General features: G+C 47.6%; 2 protein-coding genes across 3 annotated transcripts; one reads left to right on the top strand and one right to left on the bottom strand.

The window, feature by feature from the left end:
• Positions 1–982: 982 nt before the first annotated feature.
• Positions 983–5,118, bottom strand: SEC61G (SEC61 translocon subunit gamma; the record flags this gene model as incomplete). 2 transcript variants are annotated; one of them, XR_013996592.1, is made up of 3 exons in its annotated part: positions 3,003–3,039; positions 1,749–1,851; positions 983–1,165 (listed from the first exon to the last, which is right to left on the bottom strand). XR_013996592.1 is itself a non-coding variant. In XM_081102309.1 (3 exons), exons 2-3 carry the CDS (start codon positions 3,094–3,096, stop codon positions 1,745–1,747), a joined length of 201 nt encoding a protein of 66 aa, XP_080958435.1. In that variant the 5' UTR covers positions 3,097–3,110; positions 4,995–5,118. The 2 variants fall into 2 exon arrangements, 1 of the variants encoding a protein (XP_080958435.1); XM_081102309.1 differs by lacking the exon at positions 983–1,165 and adding an exon at positions 4,995–5,118 and having other exon boundaries at positions 1,745–1,851; positions 3,003–3,110.
• Positions 5,119–6,003: 885 nt separating this feature from the next.
• Positions 6,004–21,258, top strand: LOC308527004 (CREB-binding protein-like). The gene is made up of 5 exons (XM_081102308.1): positions 6,004–7,016; positions 12,738–12,881; positions 13,975–14,092; positions 14,837–14,999; positions 20,911–21,258. The coding sequence occupies exons 2-4, from the start codon at positions 12,745–12,747 to the stop codon at positions 14,957–14,959; spliced, it is 378 nt and encodes a 125-aa protein (XP_080958434.1). The 5' UTR covers positions 6,004–7,016; positions 12,738–12,744; the 3' UTR covers positions 14,960–14,999; positions 20,911–21,258.
• The last annotated feature ends 1,257 nt before the right edge of the window (positions 21,259–22,515 follow it).

The raw sequence follows: 22,515 nt of genomic DNA, 5'->3' as shown, positions 1-22,515 counted from the left end.
TGGTGGGGGCATAGTTGGAGAACTCTGGGACACCCGGCGTGGCGATGTTTATTGAAACTCCAGGACAAAACCTTGGAGACGTGAAGGGATGGAAGTGCTGAAGGCATCACCGAATCCCAGAACTGCTGGAAACGTAAGCGCCTCCAAACGGTGCGGGACAGAGCGACAGCATGTAGCCCAGCCATGGGCCGTGGGGGCTCTGGTTACTCAGAAAGCTGTGAAGAAAACCAACCCCCTCACCTGAGAAGACTGTTCTGGCTTGTTTTATACTTTTGATACGTCACTGCCATCAGGGGTTTTTTCTGGAAATTTTTCTGAAAATGACATGTTAAATAAAAGCCAATTCTATAAATATCTATTGCTTTGTCTAAGGAACTTGGAGCCGTTCCTCTAAATTCTGAGTCTATAATTGGGCGCTCAGGTCCTAGGTTACACAGATCAGCGGTTGCGGACCACTGGTGGTCCATGAGGTCCGAAAGGTTGGCGACCGCTGACACTGATAACAAAGGCCAATTGAACCTAAGAGTGCGTCCCCTCCTGCAGAACAGCTGCCTGGGAGTCAGGATACTCGACCTGTGGCCTCAAACGCAAACATCCGTGTGTGACTGGTGCTGGGAAACCCCTTTCACCAACTCGTGGTGCGCGGTGTGAGGAAGGGGCGGGAACAGAGGACCTGCACAGGGGACGGGAGTCTGACAGACCTGGTCTGAGAGCGTGGATCTTCCTCACCAACCCCGTCTAAATGCTAGTTACTACCGCTCAAAGGAGCCTTCTGGGAGGAAATGTGGGAAACCAGAAAGTGAATTCTAAAATAGCCAGGAAGAAGAACTAAAGGAAAATCTATGTTTAATGTCTGAGTCCAGCTATTTTACTTTAACACTTCAATTCCTGGGGGAGGAAGGACTGCCTGGAGTCTTACACCCCTTACAACTGACAGCAGACCTCAGATTCTTAACACATTTCAACAATTTGTAAATATCTGTGATAGAAAACAGAGAAGTTTATTTATATTGAAATTACTTTAATTTAGAAACGAAAACATCTTGGGAAAAAAAAGAAAGAACACAAAACATGCAGGCAATTTTTTTTACTCCATGAGCTTCTCAAATCGCACTGTCCACCGATCCCCACGATGAATCCCTCGTCCACAGGCCTTCAGCCACCGCTGCAAGAGAGAAAAAGGGTCAGCTCTGCGTGTTCGTCAGCTTTTAACAACAATAACGACCTGAAAGGCAGTATGCTCTGATGTGATGGCATCAAAACCAGTTCACTGAGAGCCACACACACCTACAGGGCCCAAGACCGTATAACAGAGAAGAAACTGAACTCTAAAGTCTTGGACTGAAAATGTCCTTGGAGATAAAGTGGCTGCCAGAACAGACGGATCTCAAAAACTCAGAGTCCCCACTTGGGAAATGTCTTTCTGAACAAGACAAAGCATGAGCTGCCTATCGGGGTGGCCGCGGAGAGGTGTCCAGTTTGATGGGTAACACACTGGCTGCAAATAGAGAGCTCAGACTAGCCATGGGTCTCAACCACGCAGCTTCCCAGGCACCCAAACCCCTGGCTTAATCATCTGAAAACAAAGCCACTTCCCACTATCAGGTGCCTAATAAATACCAGCAGATCCCAGCAGCGTTAAAAAGTCGAGACATATCTGCGCATTGATGAAACAGCAAACTGTCAACTCAAATGGTTTCGATTTTCATTCTATTCTAGATATTGTCTATTTCAAAAAGTTTACTTACACAATGATGTTATTAATAGGGATATGGATCAATTTCACAAAAAAGCCAATGAAACCCATTATAGCAAATCCAATTGCTGTCGCCATGGCAATCTTCTGGAATTCTGGATTAAAAACACAAAATTCATCATTTTCACAGTATCACTGCAAGTATAGGGGGGAAAACTAGCAGTAACATAAACTTACCGGTGAACATTTCTCCTGATAATAAATATATAATTTTAAATAAAGTATGACACTATTTATTAATAGTAAGTAAACTGACAATGTTTTAAGAAAGAAATAAAGGCTATGCCACTAGTGAATCCATCAACAAGCAGTAAAATGTTTTATCTTCTCAGCAAATGACCAGGATGCCAAAAAGAAATAAAATGCGGATAGAAGAAATAGAGTATTTGTCTTTAAAAACTTCTAACATTGCTAAAAATAGATTATGAAAGCACAAAACATGACTTTTCACAAAGTATAGGCCCACTGGATTTGATACACAGGCTGAAAATCAGACTGGGTTGAGCACAATTTTCTGTAAAGGTTTCAGACCCAGTACTGTTTCCATTTCACGCTATTTCCTCGGGGAAGCTGTCCAGATCCTTCTGTTTCTTTTCCATACCCTTCCGACAGCAGTAATTAGAAACTGACCCGCATTTGTTTGCTCAGGACTACCTTCCCTGAAAAGGTCTATGCTCGTAAGAGCGAGGATTGTTCTCCATGATACGGTGTTGTATAGTTTACTATACATATCACACAATGTATTACATGCTCTATTGTAATCCAGCGCCTAGCGCAGGCAGCAGTCGAGAAATGAATACAAGTAGACAAACTCTGGTGCACCTTTTAACACATGAGCCAGGATAAATAAGAAATTAAACTCCTAGGTTGGCAGCTCTGTTGCTGGTTCCCGTTCGGGTTCTGTCTGGGGAGGGGAGGGGCAGTACTGAGCATGAGGACCCCCAGGAGACTGTCTGGAGTGAAAATGAGAAGACACTAAAAACTCTGAAGTCATTAAATATGACTGAGGCAAACTTAACAGGAAAATAAGGCTGCAATAAATACTCTCACACCATTTGAAAATACATAAAACAGAATCACGTATAAAGGGTACAAAATATAGGAAGTGACTGTTAAAAAATAAAGCAAAATAAATAAAAATGTGGGTTAAAAGACAGTAATCAATGGCTATTCAGGAGGACAACAGTAAGCAAGTGAAAGGCTTACATGCAGGGATGGACCTTTTCCTCTCACTGTCAAGCTTTACCTTTTCTGTCGGGTTTGGTGCATCTCTTGACCAGCCGGATGGAATCCTTCACAAACTGCCGACTTGGCTCAACGAACTGCATGACCTGGTCCATGGCGCTGGTTCAGACTAACAGGAGAAGAGACCGTCACGTATGGTGGTCATGCGGCCAGGCCTTCTGATACCAACGTGCAGAGGAGACCGCCAGAAAGGCATGCCTGACGGGTCAATCCCATCTCACAGAATAAACAAAAGGAAAGAGAGAAGAGACTCCGAGCCTAAGCTGACGCTGTTTTTGTGAATTCCAGCAAAGCATCGGGGCCACGGCTTGGCCCATGACTGTGATGATCGTCACTGACAAAGGATGCGAGGGCCACCGCCATCACTGTCCTCACGCACTCCGCGGCCTCGGCTGTCCCTACGAAGGAGCCAACGGCGTTGGGAATCAGCAGGTACTTCCTATTTTACTGTAAACTCCCGGAAGCCTGTCTCCCCAGGAAACGCAGCGATGGCTCTGCAGGGGCCAGAGCCGAGGCCGACGTGGACTGCACTGACCGCTCCAAGCCGGGCACCCAACACACCTGCGTGCCAGGTGTGTGACTGGTGCTGGGAAAGGGAGTGCCAGAACCAGTGGGTCCAAGTGCCAGAACCACAAGGACCAGGAGGCTGTGGGCAAGCCCTGGGGTGTGGACACAGCGCAGGGGAAACAGGGCGCGTTCCTCCCGTCTAACCTCAGCTCTGCGCTCCCCTTCCCTCCAGACGTCGGTGAGCGGCGGGCAGACACCCAGACACTCCCGAGCCCAGTGAGAGGCACTGTCGGGCCAGGCGGCTGTTCACACCAGCTATGACCGCTTCCTCGCGGGGGGTGGGCAGTTGGGTAACAGACTCCAAACGTTTAAAATAGACAGGTAACTAGGGGTTCTCATACGCGTCTGGGCGGAGAATGTTGGGTCCCTCCCCAAACATACCAACGCCTGTTTTCTCAGTATTCCAAACCCAGGGGCTGAAACTTTACAGCTGCTGCCACGCAAGGACCCTTTCCTGGGGGTGAGGGTGGGGTGGGGGCTGCAGGAACCCTCTGTGACCTGTTCATTAGACTGACAACCCCTCACATCACAGGCACCTGTCAGGGCCGCCTAAATATGGCTCTCCCGAGGGCAGGCACATCCCAGGGGACCCACATCTGAGGGGGCTCACATCCCAGGGGACCCACATCCGAGGGGGGCACCCACATCCGAGGTGGCTCACATCCGAGGGGGGCACCCACATCCGAGGTGGCTCACATCCGAGGGGGGCACCCACATCCGAGGGGGCTCACATCCGAGGGGGGACCTACATCCCAGGGGGCTCACATCCCAGGGGGCTCACATCCGAGGGGGGCACCCACATCCGAGGGGGCTCACATCCGAGGGGGCTCACATCCCAGGGGACCCACATCCGAGGGGGGCACCCACATCCGAGGGGGCTTACATCCCAGGGGACCCACATCCGAGGGGGCTCACATCCCAGGGGACCCACATCCGAGGGGGGCACCCACATCCGAGGGGGCTCACATCCGAGGGGGGGCCTACATCCCAGGAGACTCAGATCCGAGGGGACGACACATCCAGGGGACTCACATCCCAGGGGACTCACATCCCAGGGGGCCCAAATCCGAGGGGACTCACATCCCAGGGGACTCACATCCCAGGGGGCCCAAATCCGAGGGGACTCACATCCCAGGGGACTCACATCCGAGGGAACCGGGACACACGCCCGAGGGGACTCACACCCCCAGAGCCACCTCCAGGAGGCCCGCAGGCCGTCACCTGACCACCGCCCGGAAGCCCCCGGAACCGCACACACAGGACTCACACGCAGGGGCCGGGGACGCGTTTTCAGGCCCGGAAGCCCTCTCCTCGGGGGCCCGCGTCTCCGCTGCCACCTCAGCGCGGCCGGACCCGGGCCCCCTCCCCGCCCGCCGGCCGCCCCGCGAGTCACAGAGGGTCGCCCGCACCCAGGACAGCGCCTTACCTGCCGCCGCCTCGCCGCCTGGGACACGTCGCACTGGAGCCGACCCTCCGTCGCCAGCCGGAACCGGAAGCCGGGGCGCGGGTCTCCAGCCCGCCCACCTCTGCGTTCATTGGTCCTTTGAGCGTTGACCTCACTGCGCAGGCGCCACCGACGTGCGTCGTGGCCCCGCTTCCGGTGAGAGGACCGCCCACGGCTGGGCTTCCTGTGGGGCTGGGCTCTGGGTTGCAGGAGTTTGGCGTCTGTCTAGTTCTTCCCCGCCAGCCCCGGTGCCCCATGACCCCCAGGTGTCCCACGAGCCCCGGTGCCCCGCCAGCCCCGGCGCCGCACGAGCCCCCGCCTCCCCACGAGACCCGGTGCCCCGCCAGCCCCGGCGCCCCACGAGCCCCTGGCGCCCCACGACTCCCCGGTGTCCCACGACCCCCAGGTGTCCCACGAGCCCCCGGCGCCCCGCCAGCCTGCCCGCTCCTCGCTCGGCGCCGGCCGTGGGCCGCTGAGTGGGCAGGTCTCCGTGTAAGTTGTTTCCTGTGGCTCGTGGGCCGTCCGACTGCACGCTCTGCGCACGGACTCCACTGGTCACAGGGGAGCGGGGAGCCCTGTCATGTGCTCCAGCGGCCTAATCCAAACTCGTCTCCCGCCGCAAACCCGCGCCTCCCGGCTCGGCCGCGGAGATACCGGCCGCCCTTGCGCGCTTTAGGCTTGTTGGGGGGCGTGCTGATCATCTGTGTTTTGCTGAGAACATCACGAGCCCCAGCCTCTGGTCGCTGGGGAGCTGGGGAGCATGCAGCCTGCGGCCTTGCTGGTGGGAGGACTCCTGGCTCCCAGGGCGCCCTGCCCCCTTGCGGCTTTGCTGTCTAGGGAGGGAATTTGCAATGCCCCCAGGGACAGGCAGGTGAGCAAGTGAAGGAATTTGCAATGCCCCCAGGGACAGGCAGGTGAGCAAGTGAAGGAATTTGCAATGCCCCCAGGGACAGGCAGGTGAGCAAGTAATTACAACAGCGTAAAGGCTGCATATGTAGCCGATGAAAAGGGTATGGGGGGGAGGGGCAAATGGTGGGAGAAAGACAGGACTCCCTTAGGTGGTGACTAAGGCCCTAAGGAAACTGGTGGGCGGGGTCTGACGTAACCTGCAGTCCAGAAATACCTGACTAACCAGGTACCTTATATGGACTAGACATTGGACCACCAATCCACACCTGCCAAATACCCTAAGCCCTTGTCCTATATGGACAATGCAGTAAGCCACCAATCAGTGTGCGCCGAGTACACTAAGCCCCCTACCCCTTCCCATTCCGCCCCTCAAAAGGTGTGCCCACCCCTGCATGTGCTGCTGTTCTCCCCTTGCGAGACAGCACGGCAGGTGCTTCTCCTCTAATAAAGATTGTAGTCCTGGTTTTAGGCCTCTGTCTGATCTTTCACAGAGAACTCCCGGAAAAAGGGGACGGTTGGAGACTGCGGCTGAAACCTCTCCCGGTGCGCCGGCTCAGCCCGGAGACCGCGCTATCTTGAGTGGCTGTTACTGGCATCCAGAGATCAGCTCTAACCTGGAAACGAGGGATCTCTGAGAGGGCGAGGGTTACGCCCTCCATCTTGCCCCGAATCCTCCATTTTGGGGCAGAGCCGTGTGCTCCGCAAGGCTTCTTCCCGGAAGCCCAAGCCTCTGCTAGCCACACCCACGACTTCTCTAAACTAACCAGTGCCAATCAAGGATAGTGTATACCATAGATATGACCACATCCTGTGTAACGAGACACCGACTTGCGCCTAGCCAATCGGCAGGGCCCACAGTCCTCTCCTCCCCTTACTCCACCCACTATAAAACTCTTCCGCACCCGGGCTAGCCCTCTCTGCCACCTGCTGCTGTGTCAGTAAGGAGGGTAGGGGAGCCAGCCCCGGGTTTGTAATAATAAAGACTCTCTGCTTTTGCATCGGACTCGGCTGGATCCTGAAATCTGGGCATAACGATCTCAAGCAGCGCGACTGACTGCGTGAACTCAGACGAACACTGCTTCTTCTCACGGAAAGGTTAGACTTCCCCTAAAGGTGTGGTTTGCCATTCAGGTTGGAGAGAGGACTGCACGCGCAGGGTGAAATCTGCGCCCCACAGAGGCCGTGACCTTTGGGACCGGCGTGACCCGCGAGTGGGGAAGGGGCCCCACAGGGCTGCTGGCAGAAGGGAACGCTAAAAATAAGCCCATAGCTGGACTGGATGCAAAAAAGCAGCCTCGGATTTTGGCAGTCGGCTGGCTGCTTGGTGCCAGAGGCGAGTGGGCGGGCGGGTGGAGACTGCACCCAGACCTGGAAGGTGGAGGCTGCACCCAGACCTGGAAGGTAGAGGCTTTCGAATCCGTACAACGTATCAGGCTCTTGTTGTTACAGTTCCCCTTAGATCCGTGCGTTTGATTGTTAAACCCAGTGCATGGGATTCCCCAGTTGGGGTCATTCGCAGAGCCTGTAGTGGCAAGTTCTTTTTGGGGAGCCTGGGAAACAAAGCGGGGGAGTAACAATTAACCAGTTCTGGGCGGTGGACTTTCCCAAACCAGTTTCAAGTACAATAGAGAAAATAAACCCTACTGATAGAGAGGACTGATAGCCTCAGAGGTCAATCCAGACCAGCCATGGGCAAACTATGGCCCGCGGTGCTGGGGTCCAGCCCCAGCGGATCCAGAGGTTCCCCAAGGTGTGGACAGAGTCGGCGAAGAATAAAGGACAGGGAGTCAGTGTTTAGGTGATCATCATAACCAGATTCTTTTTTTTATTGTCATCTAGCATCTGTATTTATACTATTTGGTCCCAATCCTATCCATTCTATACAAAAGGCCAGGGGGCTTCCCATCTCCATTCAAAGGTTATTCTATTACTCCACTAAGCTACAAGGAAGTAACTGAAGGAGGTCACTCCAAGCAAGATCAAAGCGACCAACCAACCCTCTGGGGAAACAACCTTTCTCAGGGAGGTGGTCCTGTTTAAAACACATAGCTGTTAAGAGGGGAGCAAACATATTAAGAACAATATGCCATATACACCAGGTCCCTTGAAACATCCCTGCAGGGACTGCCTCAAGCACCCAGGGTGGATCGGCTTTGAACAAATTCCCCCATTTTTATTTTTTAAATGACAGAGCCTTGTTAGGAAAAAAAAGAGGGAGAGGAAAGGGAAGAAGGCGGCATCCTGGCACAGCCCTTTCCTTCAGCTGCCCCTTTACCTGTGGTCCAAGGTAGAAATGGGAAACAAGTCCTGTTGCATTGAGAGGGCAGCTGCTGTTAGCCAGGTCTCTTATCTGGGTACTGATCTCAGCTGGAACAAGTCTCTTTCTGTTATCTGGGTCCCGATCTGGGCTGGACATGGAAAGCAAGAAGCAGCCATGGGGGCAGGAGACCTTCCTCAGAAGGGACGAGTGTTCAAGCCTCTGCACAATTGGGGGATGAGGATCTGTGCCCCACCTCTCTTGAACCCCAAGTTCTCTCCTACTGGCCCCCGACTGTGCCTGTCTTAGGTCGCCCCACCCTGTGGGGTCTTACCCGTCTTTGACTACCAGCCATCTCTGGGCCAAGTAGGGTGATGTGAGGTTCAGTTCTGTCTCCTTGGTAGCCTATGCCCCTGTGGCCTCCATACCCAGCAACTGCCTTTAGATCCCCTCGCCTGCTGGCGGGGCCCCGGCATTGATCACATATCTTGGGGAACCCAGGTTTCTTCTCCAGAGAGGGCCCAACTCACGCCATTGGGCGAGAGACAGATCCATGGTACCAGCCACCGTGACCTCAGCATTAACAGAGAACTCAGGCAACAGCTGTGGGCAATTGGATAGTGAGAAGAGGGTCCCTCTTGACACAAGGGCAAGAGGGGTCAATACAGGACAAAGGAGAGTCCCGGGACAGGCTTTCTCAGACCAGGATGTCAGGCTCTTGGCACAAGACAACTCCACGTATGGGGCATATACCAGACACTCCCAGTCATGGCAGAAAAGGGAGCTGCCCTTCCTGGAACAGTAGGGTGGGGAGATTCTAGAAAAGGCTGTGTTCAGGAGAGAAGGAGAAAGGCCAAAGAACCAGCAAACAAGTAGTCAGATTAAGAAAAAAAGAAAAAGGATAGGAGATGTGGGGCAAAGCTGGGACATAAGGACAGACAAAAAGGAGGCACATGTGATCCAATGGACAGGTGGTTCCAGCTCAGGGCTGCACATCTGCTGAAGACGGGCACTGGTCAGGTGTGCTAACTCAGCCTCCCAGGGGTGACGGTCCCCAGGAGGGAGGCAGAGACTGCTCCTCCTGGAAAGATATAAAACCCAACCTCTTCCCCACATCATTACTAGATCTGGTAAAACTCTTGTCTTGTTTGTGTATCCTTCTACCAGGCTGAGTCGGCAGAGGCTATTGTACAGGGGGCCCGATGCCTTTGGCTGCTGTACAACCCTCTGCATTGTATTTCCAAAAGGTCTAACATATAACATTATTCTCCCCCTTTTTTTGTTTTTTTTTTTTGTTTGTTTGTAACATAGTTTGAATTCCTGATTATTTCAGAGAAAACAAAAAATTACGCATTTAGCTACCACAACTACACAATTTCTCCCAATTCAATCCGAACCTTAAACTTTTAGCTGGTAAGTCAAATATTTAACATTTCTCAATATTACTTTTTACTTTCAAGCGGCTCTGGAAAACCACATTTGAGCCTTGCAAAACAGGTTCTGGCCTACCTGGTCTTTTCAGATGTAAATTGACCACATTCTTTCTTTAAGATTTTGCTACAGGCGGGAGGCGACTATCACCTTCCTCCATTAGAAAAGCTTTCTTAATTAACAAAGGACCAGTTTTTTACCTTGGCTACTTAGATTTTTATAAAGATATATTTCAATAATTTTTGAGATTCAAATCCAAATTATTATTTTAAGGCATATTCTTTAGCAAATTTTTGTAACAGAGACAATTTTACTGAATTTCCTTTTCGGCCTTGAAGTTAACTAAAAACTTCTTTATTATGGAAATGCCAATCCTGCTCTAGCCAGCATCTTTTTTCCTTTTTCGCTTTCCAAAGTTATGGCTAGCACCCAAGGTTATCTTAGCCAAAATTTGGTTGTCATAAGATGTTCTCCGGTAATTTTTAAACAAAACATTAAGTAATCTCTTTGCGGGAGAGCTTATAGCTCTGCCTTTTCCTGCCACCTTTGAATCTCTCCACACCAGAGGTGGATTCGGCAGCGGGGTTTCATTTCTTATTACAGATTTTAGATTCCAAACACAAATTAAGATATTAATTTGAACAAGAAACCACATTGAGGTGACCATGGTACCCTTTTTCAGCCTGATTTAAAAGAGTACCTTTTAATATTCCAATTTTTTTATAATTGGATCTTTTTGCACAGGTGATTCTATTAACGGCAAATGAAACATTTCAGGATTAGGACATGGAGGTGGAGGGAGCCATGAAGGCCATTCCTCCCATTTTTTTCTTTTTCTTTGTGCTCCTCTTAAGGCACCTTTCCTTCCTCAGAAAAGCATGGACACACTTCTTGTATAAAACATTCCGTCTGACTGGGCGTAACCTTAACTCCTCTGCTAGCAAGCATATGTGTTAAAAGATCAATACAGAGTCTTTTTTCTTCTAGGCTCAGTATGGCACATCTTCTCATTCTAAGTTCTGTACTATCCACCCACTTACCCTACTTATCCTCTGTAGGGGGGTCTGCAGCACCCTACGGTGGAGTCCTATCCGTCCCGAGTGCAGGGGGGCTTACCTAGGGGGACCCTGTTCCAGGGGTTCCCAAAGGTGTGGACGGAGTCGGTGAACACTATCCACCCTCTTCCTATGGTGGAGTCCTATCCGTCCCGAGTACGGTGGGGGGCTTACCTAGGGGAATCCTGTTCGGGCGCCAAAATACTGGGGTCCAGCCCCAGCGGGTCCAGGGGTTCCCCAAGGTGTGGACAGAGTCGGCGAAGAATAAAGGACACGGAGTCAGTGTTTAGGTGATCATCATAGCCAGATTCTTTTTTTTATTGTCATCTAGCATCTGTATTTATACTATTTGGTCCCAATCCTATCCATTCTATACAAAAGGCCAGGGGGCTTCCCATCTCCATTCAAAGGTTATTCTATTACTCCACTAAGCTACAAGGAAGTAACTGAAGGAGGTCACTCCAAGCAAAGATCAAAGCGACCAACCAACCCTCTGGGGAAACAACCTTTCTCAGGGAGGTGGTCCTGTTTAAAACACATAGCTGTTAAGAGGGGAGCAAACATATTAAGAACAATATGCCATATACACCAGGTCCCTTGAAACATCCCTGCAGGGACTGCCTCAAGCACCCAGGGTGGATCGGCTTACAACACCTAGGGCCGGATCCTGCCCATTTGAAATGAATAAAACTAAAAAAAAAAAAGACCGTACCTTTTTATGTAAGGATGTTTACTTTGAATTTATATTAGTTCACACAAACACTCCATCCATGCTTTTGTTCTGGCCCTCCGGTCCAGTTTAAGAACACATTGTGGCCCTCCAGTCAAAAAGTTTGCCCACCCCTCATCCAGACACACTGCCACCCAGAGGCAGAGCCACAAACTGACTCTTCTGTAAAGACAAAGGCAGTCTGGTAAACAAATACAACCTGCCTTAAAATCAGGACTGTGGTTTACAGCACGGAGGGACAGTGTATCGTACGGAAATTCAACACTCTCCTGAATGCCTGGCAGGACTAAGGCGTGCCAAAAAGAAGAGTAGATCTGAAGCACCTTCACTACTGCACATTTTTTTTTAAATTCTTTTTTCACCTTTTAATTAAGAACCTATTTTATTATTTTTTATTTTTTTTCAACACCTGATTTTACCTTTTTAATTACTAATTCTATTCGAATTGATGGTTTAATTTGGGATAAGACTGTTAACTTCTTTTATCCTATAAGATGAATACTGTAGACAAATTGACCTTTTATGCTTTTCACCTACACTTAGTATCTATGGTTTTAGTTCCTGATATACAAAAGAAATAGATGACATATATGTGACAAGTCAGTTTAATTGTTTAGGGTATGATATTAATAAAGCCAGGATCAAAATCTAAAACTACAATGGATCATTTCTGTTTTTTTCCACCATCTTATAGTTATTTATGATACCATCCAGCCTCCATAAAACTGTCTTATTTTAATTATATGATACAGTGGGAAGGAGTCTGCAACTGAACTTGTATTACAAGTCAATCACCATTATTGAAAATATAACTTGCAGAGTTCCTGCCATAGTGTTTGTTATTATACTCATTAAGAATTGCTTATTCATATAGTGACTTGAACTCTTAAGTGTATATTATAATTTAGGATTTGATTTCTGTTTTTAAAAGAAATAACCCAATGAACATTCCAGCAGGAGGAATAACAACAGATCAGCAGCCACCAAACTTGATTTCAGAATCAGCTCTTCCAACTTCCCTTGGGGCCACAAAGAAGACCCATGTTTCAATTGGCTCCTGTGTGATAGTCACACATGAAAGTGGGCTGGGAATCACACAAAACGCCATAATTCTTTCTAAATGTGAGGCAGAGAAAATAGTTTGGGTGGAGGCGTGCTCTTTTTCTTTTAATTAGAGACGTAGAGCAGATAATAGATAAAACATGGTTTCTATTTTGTTGTACATTCACCACTTGGCTCTCCTAACTTAAACTTTTTAAGTCTCATATGGTTGAAGGCCTTACTTAAATGAAGCACATTTGAGTCACTTTAATAGATGGCTGAAGTTCTTGTTCTTCCCATAGCCCAACGATGAACGGCTCAAATTCTGGAAACATTGGAACCCTCAGCACTATGCCAGCAGCAGCACCTACTTCCAGCACTGGCGTTCAGAAAGGCTGGCATGAACATGTCACCCAGGACCTGCGGAGCCACCTAGTGTATGAACTGTATGTCCCCACCTCCCCCATTATTCACGTGTGACAGAAACATTTTGTGGCTGATAGCATTGTGACAGTTTTGCACTTTATTATCAGGATCTGACTTAATTCCTAAGTGGTTCCCGGTGATAGTACCCTAGCAGCTAAAGGGACTCACATCCTCTGTAGGGAATCACAGACACTGCTGGCAGGCCAGAGAATCCCAGACCCTGCATCCCCAGTGAGGGCATCAGGGCACTCAGAGCTCTGCCCTGTACAGGAGCCTGAACCGTAAGCCATGCCACAGAGGCCGACACTCCCAGTGCAGCTGGACATGTATCTGAGCTCTGGGACACATGAGGGGCTGGGTTAGCGCAGAAGCTCATTTATGGCTCAAGATTATGTTTCTGGAGACCCCTGAGAATTGGGGGAATTGGGGCCTAGTGAATACAGATTGCATGACAGTACCATCATATATATAGTCAGTGAACGTGCAGAGTTAATAGTTAACTTTCACAAGCTAGTTAAATTAAATTGAAGGTGAAGTTAACCAATGATTCTCTTGGAGTTTTCTTCATTATTTTAATTTTAAAAAATTTGTAATAAATAGTTTAAAAGTAGGAATTCAAAATCATATTATTCTTGCCCAGCTGGTGTAGCTCAGTGGTTGAGCTTCAACCCATGAACCAGGAGGTTGCTGTTCAATTCTCGGTCAGGGTATATGCCTGGGTTGTGGGCTTGGTCTCCAGTGTGGGGTAGGTAGGGGGCAGCCAATCAATGATTCTCTATCATCATTGACTTTTCTATCTCTCTCTTCCTCTCCCTTCCTCTCTAAAATCAATAAAAAATACTTTTTAAAAAATTGTATTTTTCTTGAGATGACCTAGCATTTATTGCTCATAGCAAAATATTGTTTTGGACTTGTAGATAAATCAACAGGTTAGTAATGTCTCTAGAGAATGACTTCATTTGTGTACTCATATTCTAGGCAAGAGAGGTTTGGGATTTCTCTCAACAGTGTATCACCCCTGTAGGTAGATAAGCTTCTCTTTCCATGTCACTTATAAAGTGGCAAGATACTGATGTATTGAAAGTGGGTTGATAGACTATGTTGTCCTTCTAGCATCCAAGCCATCTTCCCAACACCTGACCCTGCAGCCCTGGAGGATCCCCGCATGAAGAACCTAGTGGACTACGCTAAGAAAGTAGAAGGGAACATGTATGAGTCTGCCAACAGCGGGGTAGGTTGCCTTACTTATTCCAGCCTGCACATACCTGTGGTAGATATAGCTGCATCTGCCTGGCTGGCTTGTCTGGAAGTGGGGATATGTTAGTTGGGTAAGCCCATCACCTTGAGGAGCCTGGCCAGAGAGACATAGCAGGTAAGAAATTAGGTCCCATCTGCCTGGTGTGGCTCAGTGATTGGGCATCGACCTATGAACCAGAAGGTCCCCGTTAGGGCACATACCTGGGTTGCAGGCTCGATCCCCAGTGTGGGGCCTGTAGGAGGCAGGCTGATCAGTGATTCTCTCATCATTGGTGTTTCTTTCTCTCTCTCCCTCTCCCTTCTTCTCTGAAAAAAGAAAAAGGAAAAAAAATTAGGTCCCTGCACAACTCTCTTTGTTTACTGTAGTATCCACCCCTACAGGTAAATGAGGGATACAAAATTGCGTTTTATCCATGGGTGCCATGTCCATGCCCATGTGGGCGTTGTTTGTTATGCTTATACTATGTCATTGCCAGCACCAGTGAATATCCAAGAGGTTCAACTGTGGAAAGAAAAGTAACATGCATTTAGTGCCTACTGTCTATTAAATCTTGTAATGTAACTAGTTCAACAAGAATTTTGGCCTTTGGTTTTTTAGTCAGAAGTGTTGAACACTTACTTTGTTAGTGTACTTAATAAAAAAGTTCATTAATTTTTTAGAACATACAAACCAGATCATTTTTTATAGTTTTGACTGCCTAATGTTATTGCTCTTCAGGATGAATACTATACCTTATTAGCAGAGAAAATCTATAAGATAAAAAAAGAACTAGAAGAAAAACGGAGGATGCGTTTGGGCATCTTGGGTAACCAGCCAGCCTTACCAGCCGCCGGGGCGTAGCCTCCTGGGATACCACCGTCACAACCTGTGAGACCCCCAGGTAAGGACGTCATTTCCTGCTGTCAGCCCTTCATCTGTTTGCTTGTTTTTCCTTCTGTATTTGGGGTGTGTTTCTAAGTATATAGAATTATGTTCTCAGGAAGCCCACATTTTGGAGACTGATAGTGGTCATGACCTTGTACATTGGCCTATGTTTAGACATTGAGTCTCTTGAGGAGAGGTCCTTTAAAGGGTTTGCAAGCATCGAATGTCCAGTGCTTTGGGACCTGTTGACTGGTTTTTTCTTTAAGTTTGAAGTACTCAAGATAAAGTCCTTATTCCTCAATCAAGGATTATTTTAAATAACTTTTTCCCCTGCCATTATAGTGGGCCCCTGCCCCTGCCAGCGAATCGCATGCAGGTTTCTATTGCTGTGAATCATATTTCTGTTTACCATTCAACAGCCACAAAGTGCATTGTTTCTTTTTTCCTCTTTTCCTCTTTAGTTCTTTATAGCGCTTCTTTTTCCTTATTGTTGATGAGCAGAATTCATCTCCACAGGCAGCATGAATATCAGTTGTGTTTGGATTCAAGAGAGGTCATTACTTTTAGGAACAGTCTCACCAAACATCGTAGGTGGGGGAAGGAAACGTTTCTGAATGTGTGAAAGGAGAGCATCAGGCCAGTCCTGGGGCAGCGAGCGAGCAGCACGGGAGGCGAGGGGGAGAAAGTGCAGTGGCTGCTCCGGGCCCTGTGAGTGCAGGTGGTCCAGCCCAGGCAGCAGGATTGACACTCAGAGAGTCTGCATCAGGCTGGGGTGCTGGCAGCTGGTCTCAACCACTTTTAAAGGTTCTTTGTCAGGTTGAAATTCACTAGTTTTTGCTTGGTTGAAGCCATCGTTTTAGTTTGGGAGTTTGGGGATGAGGGACATTTCAAACCTTTTACTAATTGAGACTTGACCAGTAAGGTATTTTTACAGGTTGTGAAATAAGGTGGTGACATTACCCAAGATTCTAAAGCAAGGCTTGGCTCTGCTGTTAGTAAAGTAGTTTGGGAGGGGAGAAAAGGTCATTTTTTAAGTTTGCAGTAATCTTATTGCATATTGAAAAAGACATGGTAGGTAAACTGGTAATATAAAGGAAAGAGTTGACAGAGGATTGTAGGAAATTACAAAGAAGGGGAGGCTGTGGTCCGGAGACACTGAGCAGCGAGTGAAGCGTCTTCCATGGGGTAACATTTCTGCGAACGATGGGCAGCCGGACAGCGAAGGTCTGCGAGACGGGATTTTTCTCGTTTGTGGAGAGAAGGCTGAGAGCTTGCCACCATTGGATGCTTTCTAAACACCTAACTTGTTTGCAAAATTAAAACCATATTTTGAGTCTTATCCCAGATTCTAACAATAAATATAAACCCAGCTGAAGAGCTCGGAGGCCGGGGTGGGAGTGGAGGTGGGGGGTGGGGGGGTGGAATGGGCTGCCTGCAGGAGAGCAAACGGAAGCACATGCTCCGGCAGGTGTTAGTGAGGTCGGCTCAGACTGGTGCCCTGGCCTCAGTCAGCGCCTCCTCCATAGCTGGTGGGACAGCTTCCTGATGCAGCCTTGTCTCCTTGGTCACTTTGATGCTTTTTGGTCGGGGCCCTGCCATACTGACCAGTGCTTCCGCAGCCTTATTGTTTTGTGGTTCACCTGACTTTCTACCCTCATCTCCTCATTTTTTCCTGCCCCCCCCCCCCAATCCCCACCATACCACCCTCACCAGCATTGATGCCGTTTTTCCTGGATGTGAAAATTCTGTTACTTAATCATCTGATTAGCTGGGTGATTTCCTTTCAGTTGTGTGTGTTGTGTATGTGTCCATGTTATTTTGCTTAGAGTTTATTGGGCAAGTTGTACTTCTGTTTCCCTGTAGCTGCTTTTCCTAATGAACTATTGTGGGTGCATTCACAGGGATGAATTCATTTACCCTGATGTCCTTGGGGCATGTACAGTTGCCACCAGCTCCCTGGGACCGCGCGCCGCATCCCCCATGAACCACTCTGTCCCAGTGGACAGCATGGGCTCCGATCCAGGGATAAGTTCTGCTTGCCTTAACTGTCCTGAGACGGCCTTGCCCAAATCAGGAAAATTCTCTTAGCAGTAAAATTGTAGATTGCCTAGAATCCTATGGTACCTGTTCCTTTGGATTTGGGTTATGTTTTATTTCTTTCATCTCTCTCTCTCTCTCTCTCTCTCTCTCTCTCTCTCTCTCTCTCTCTCTCTCTCTCTCTCTCATCTTCATTACTGCAGTGAAAATTATTTGACCATTATTTTATTTGAATGCCAATCTCCTAGGGAATTATGACTCTTTGAGAAGATGGAGTTCTGTAGATGGAATAGACAGCCTCAGTTGTGTGGCCAAGAGGGACTTGTCAGTGTCTGTTGACTACTAGAGCTGACTCTCCCGCGGCTGCTTTCTAAACGCTTCACAGAACTCAGAAAAACATATCTCGAACTTTAAATTAGAGCATGCTGTTTGTGGGGAGCTGATATAGGGTTAAGCCTCGGACTGACCTGTTGGTAAAGTCACAAACAAGTCCCAGCTTAGGGGGCACAGTCCTCTCAGCATAATTAGGCTTGACCTTATGAGGCTCCCTAGATCTTACCTTGGAAGCTAATGGGCTGAGGGAAGTTCAGGAAGTGGCCAAAACAAGTGAAACTCACAAGAACTGTGTAACTATGGAAACCACTACCTGTTTACCTCTCACTATAAAATAAAGGCTCAGCTTGCCTCAGGGATCTTTCTCTGTGGCCTCAGCCAGGCACAGGAAGATCCACGGAGACTGAAGATCCACGACGCTCTATCCACTGAGCCAAAGCTAGAGAGTTCTGAACACTGTCTCCGTGTAAAACATTCTTCGGGGACTCCGTCCACACCTTTGGGAACCCCTGGACCCCTGGGGCTGGACCCCAGCAGCTATTGATTTCTATCTAGAGGACAATCTGAAGCCCACTCATTAGAGACTTTGCATGAGAAAGCTGGCAAAGTGCCTCGGAGCTGTAAGGTCTTAATGGTGTTTCTTTTCCCAAGAGGGAGGGAGGATTTGAAGATTTCTGTCTCTTCAACTTTATCTTGAATACCTTGGCTTTCGTCCTCTGAATTCTCAGTGATGCTTGTTGTCTTTTAGATGGCCATTTCTCCTTCCCGAATGCCTCAGCCTCCTGTTATGGGTTAGCTCAGCGAGATAGACCACCGACTCAGAATTTAAATTTTAAGAGCCTTTATTAAGCTGGCCAGCTGACGCCAGCCTTGTCCTTCCCGTAAGAGCCTCACAGCTTGCAGTCCTGACTGAGAGTACAGCGAGACCTTTTATCTGCAACATTACAAAGTATTTTTTTTTTCTAAAATATATTTTATTGATTTTTTACAGAGAGGAAGGGAGAGGGATAGAGAGTTAGAAACATCGATGAGAGAGACATCGATCAGCTGCCTCCTGCACACCCCCTACTGGGGATGTGCCCGCAACCATGGTACATGCCCTTGACCAGAATCAAACCTGGGACCATTGAGTCCGCAGGCCGACGCTCTATCCACTGAGCCAAACCGGTTAGGGCACAAAATATTTTTTTAAAAAAAGAAAAAACAAACTGCAAAGCGGTTCATTAGCCGTTCCTGGTACTGGCAGGGTAAAAAGTTTACATAAAATTTATGAGCAAGGTCACACCTGGCTGGGTTCAATCATAACACATTGCTTTTCTAGCGAGATAATTAGCAATTTTTCTCTCATGGTCCCTGCCCCTCAGCCTACTCAGTAATTCTTCTTTGTCAGGCCCCTGCCCCTAGCACACTCCAAACATGATGAGTGCACATGCCAACAACATGATGGCCCAGGCGCCCACACAGAACCAGTTCCTGCCTCAGAACCAGTTCCCTTCATCCAGTGGGGCAATGAGTGTGAACACTGTAGGCATGGGGCAGCCAGCGGCCCAGACAGGCGTGTCACAGGTACCGTTTGCCTTCGGGCCACCTACATTGATACAGCCCCAGCTTCCTACCGACCTGAGTATGTCTTTTTTCGTGGAAATTAGAATTCTAGACTACACATTTGATTTTTATCTTTTAGCATCTCTTCATATTGTCCTTATTTTATCCTGTCATTTTTACTGTGTTTGGAATGACTCTTAACATCTTGGGGTGAAGAACTTCATGTAAAACTAGAGTGGGTTGTGGTTTTTTGGTTTGTGTGCTTTTGCATTTTGATTTGTGTTGTTGTTGTCTTTTTCTTGGTTTTTACTTGTGTCTTTTAAATTCTAAGTTTCGTATGCAAATCTGAGAGACACTGAATTTTAAAGAGCGAGTCAGGAAGGGTCCCATGAGTTCACTGCTAATGACTTTTGGTTTGTGTATTTTGTTACCTGTCCCTGAACTGTCCAGCTGAAGTCAGGCTAACTGGGTCAGTTGAGTAGTTATCCTTTTATTCAGTGTTTTTTTACTTATTCAGTCTAAAGCTGAAGAGAACTATATTCCATTCATTTTACTGCCTTTTAAAAAATATATATATATTTATTAATTTCAGAGAGGAAGGGGAGAGGGAGAGAGAGCTAGAAACATCAGTGATGAGAGAGAATCACTGATTGGCTGCCTCCTGCGTGCCCCACCTGGGGACCGAGCCTGCAACCTTGGCATGTGCCCTGACCAGGAATCAGTGACCTTCTGGTTCATAGGTCGATGCTCGACCACTGCGCCCAGGCATTTATTTTGTATTTTTTGTTTTATTCAGAAGCAGGCCTTGATTGCAGGCTCCACCCTGTCCTGGGCCCTCACCAGGGCGTGTACAGGAGGCAACCAATCAATGTGTTTCTCTCCATTTTACTGCCTTTTTAAAACCCTTTTGTTGTTATAGTATAGTAGTGTTGCTGTATGTATATGTACATGTATTTAAAATAGGCCAAACCTGCCCTGGCCTGTTTGTCTCAGTGGATAGAGCGTCGGCCTGAAGACTGAAGGGTCCCAGGTTTGATTCCGGTCAAGGGCATGTACCTTGGCTGTGGGCACCTCCCCAGTGGGAGGTGTGCAGGAGGCAGCTGATCGATGTTTCTCTCTCATCAGTGTTTCAAACTCTCTATCCCTCTCCATTCTTCTCTGTAAAAAAATCAATAAGATATATTAAAAAATAATATTAAATAAAATAGGCCAAACCTTCCTCTAAAATATGAAGTTTGCGTTTTAATTTTTTAACATGAAGTAATATTGCATAAAAGTAATTGACTATTCTAAATTTACTCTCTAAATGCCTACTCATTAATTCTTAATTTCCAGAACGTGTCATTGCTCTAGAACAGGGTCAGCAAATATGTCCTGTAAATATTTTTTACTTTGTGGGCCATACATAGACTCTGTCTTAACTATTAACCTCCACCATTGTGGGGGGAATCACAGCCATGTTCATTCCTACACGAATGAATGGGCGTGCTGTGTTTCAATAAAACTTTACTACAAAAATAGGCAGCTAACTGGGTGTGGCCACAGGCAGTAGATTGTAGCCCTTGTTCTAGACCAGTGATTTGGAATCACTTTTTCAAAGGTCTACAGATCCTCTGAAGCATGTCCTCAGCTGAGCTCACTGCACTGGAACATTTCAGTATTTCAACAACTTTTTTGTTTTTAAGATAAATACCTTTTCTGTTGGTCTTAGCTGTGGGTGGATATTATGGAGCATGAAGCTAGTAAGCTGAGTGGACATGTTTAAACTGGAAATTTTGACAGTTATATAAATCAAAATAGAAGAAACATAGCATTAACTTTATTGGAAAGTACACATTATAAGTGTACAGCTGGATAGATTTTTGCAAATGGAACATGCTCCTGAAACTCAGTGCCCAGTAGACCTCTTCAAGAAACCATGATTAGATTTTCACACATTTAAATTCTTCAAATTGGTTGCCACATTTCCAAATAGGGAGCATAATGTTAACATACTCTGTTTCCTCTGTTAGGAACGGGTGCCTGGTGCTGCTCTTCCTAACCTTCCGAACATGCTTGGGTCCCAGCTGCCTTGTCTACCAGAGACACAATCACCTCTGCACCAGACACTGCCTCCTGCTTCCACAGCCACTGGCCTGCCACCTCTACAGCATCCAACAGCACCTGTGATGACTCCTCCCCGCCAGCAGCTCCCCCTCAGCCATCGACTCCTGTGTCGTCTTCCAGGCAGACTCCTGCCCCAACTCCTGGCTCCATATCTTAGTTCTTGTAAATAATTCTGCAGGGAGCAAACAGGGGCATATGCTTTTTCAAATTAGTGTTTATAATTTCTTCAAATAAATACCCAGAAGTGGAATTGCTGGATCGTGTGGTAACTCTATTTTTAATTTTTTTTTTTTGAGGAAGCTCCACACTGTTTCTCATAGTGACTACACTAATTTATAATCCTACCAACAATGTACAACGGTTCCCTTTTCTCTACATCCTCACCAATACTTGTTATTTGTTGATTGATTGATGGAAGCCATCTGACAGGTGTGAAGTGATATCTCATTGTGGTTTTAGTGTGCACTTTCCTGGCAATTAGTGTTGTTGAGCATCTTTTCATGTCTATTGGCCATCTGTCTGTCCTCTTTAGAGAAATGGCTACTCAGGTTCTCTTCCCATTTTTAAATTGGATTACTTGTTTTTTCTTATTTTTTCTTTTGTATCCCTTTGCTCGAGAAGAGACATCCAAAAAGATATTGCTAAGATCTATGGCGAAGAGTATACTGCCTATGTTTTCTTCTAGGACTTTTATGGTTTCAGGTATAACATTTAAGTCTTTAATCCATTTTGAGTTTATTTTTATATATGATACTAGGGGCCCGGTGCATGAAATTCGTGCACTGGGGGTGGGGGGAATCTCTCAGCCCGGTCTATGCCCTCTCACAGTCTGGGAGCCCTCGCTCCTTACCGCCCGCCTGCTTGCTGCTCCCTATCACTCAGCTCGCTGCTCCTCAGTGCTGCCGCGGAGGTTCCTGCCACCTCCGCTGCACTCACCAGCCATGAGCCCGGCTTCTGGATGAGCAGCACTCTCCCTGAGGGAACTCATCATACCTCCAGGTCCTGGTTGGTGTGGATCAGTAGTTAGAGTGTCCTCCCACGCACCAAAGGGTCATGAGTTCGATTGCAGGTGAGGGCACATACACAGGTTGTGGGTTGCTTGGGCAACTGATCAATGTTTCTCTTTCTCTTTCCCTCTCCCTTCCTCTCTCTCTAGAATCAACGAAAAGAACATATCCTTAGAGGAGGACTTAAAAAGAAAAAAAAAATATGCTGGTTTGGTTCAGTGGATAGTGCTTCTGCAGGCAGACTGAAGGGTACCAGGTTGGATTCCAATCGAAGGCATATACCTGGGTTGCCGGCTTAATCCAGCGCCCTGGTTGGGGATTCAGCAAGAGACAACCATTTTTATTGATTGATTATTCTAGAGAGAGGAAGGGAGCGAGAGAAACATCAGTGTGTTGTTCCACTTACTATGCTCTCTTTGGTGGCTTCTTGTCTGTGCCCTGACCAGGGATCCAACCTGCAACTTTGCTGTATCAGGAGGAGGTTCTAACCCACTGCTCAGGGTG

This window comes from Myotis nattereri (assembly GCF_964212035.1).
Source record: "Myotis nattereri genome assembly, chromosome: 11".
Classification (NCBI taxonomy): domain Eukaryota; kingdom Metazoa; phylum Chordata; class Mammalia; order Chiroptera; family Vespertilionidae; genus Myotis; species Myotis nattereri.
This window is presented reverse-complemented; position numbering and strand designations above follow the sequence as displayed.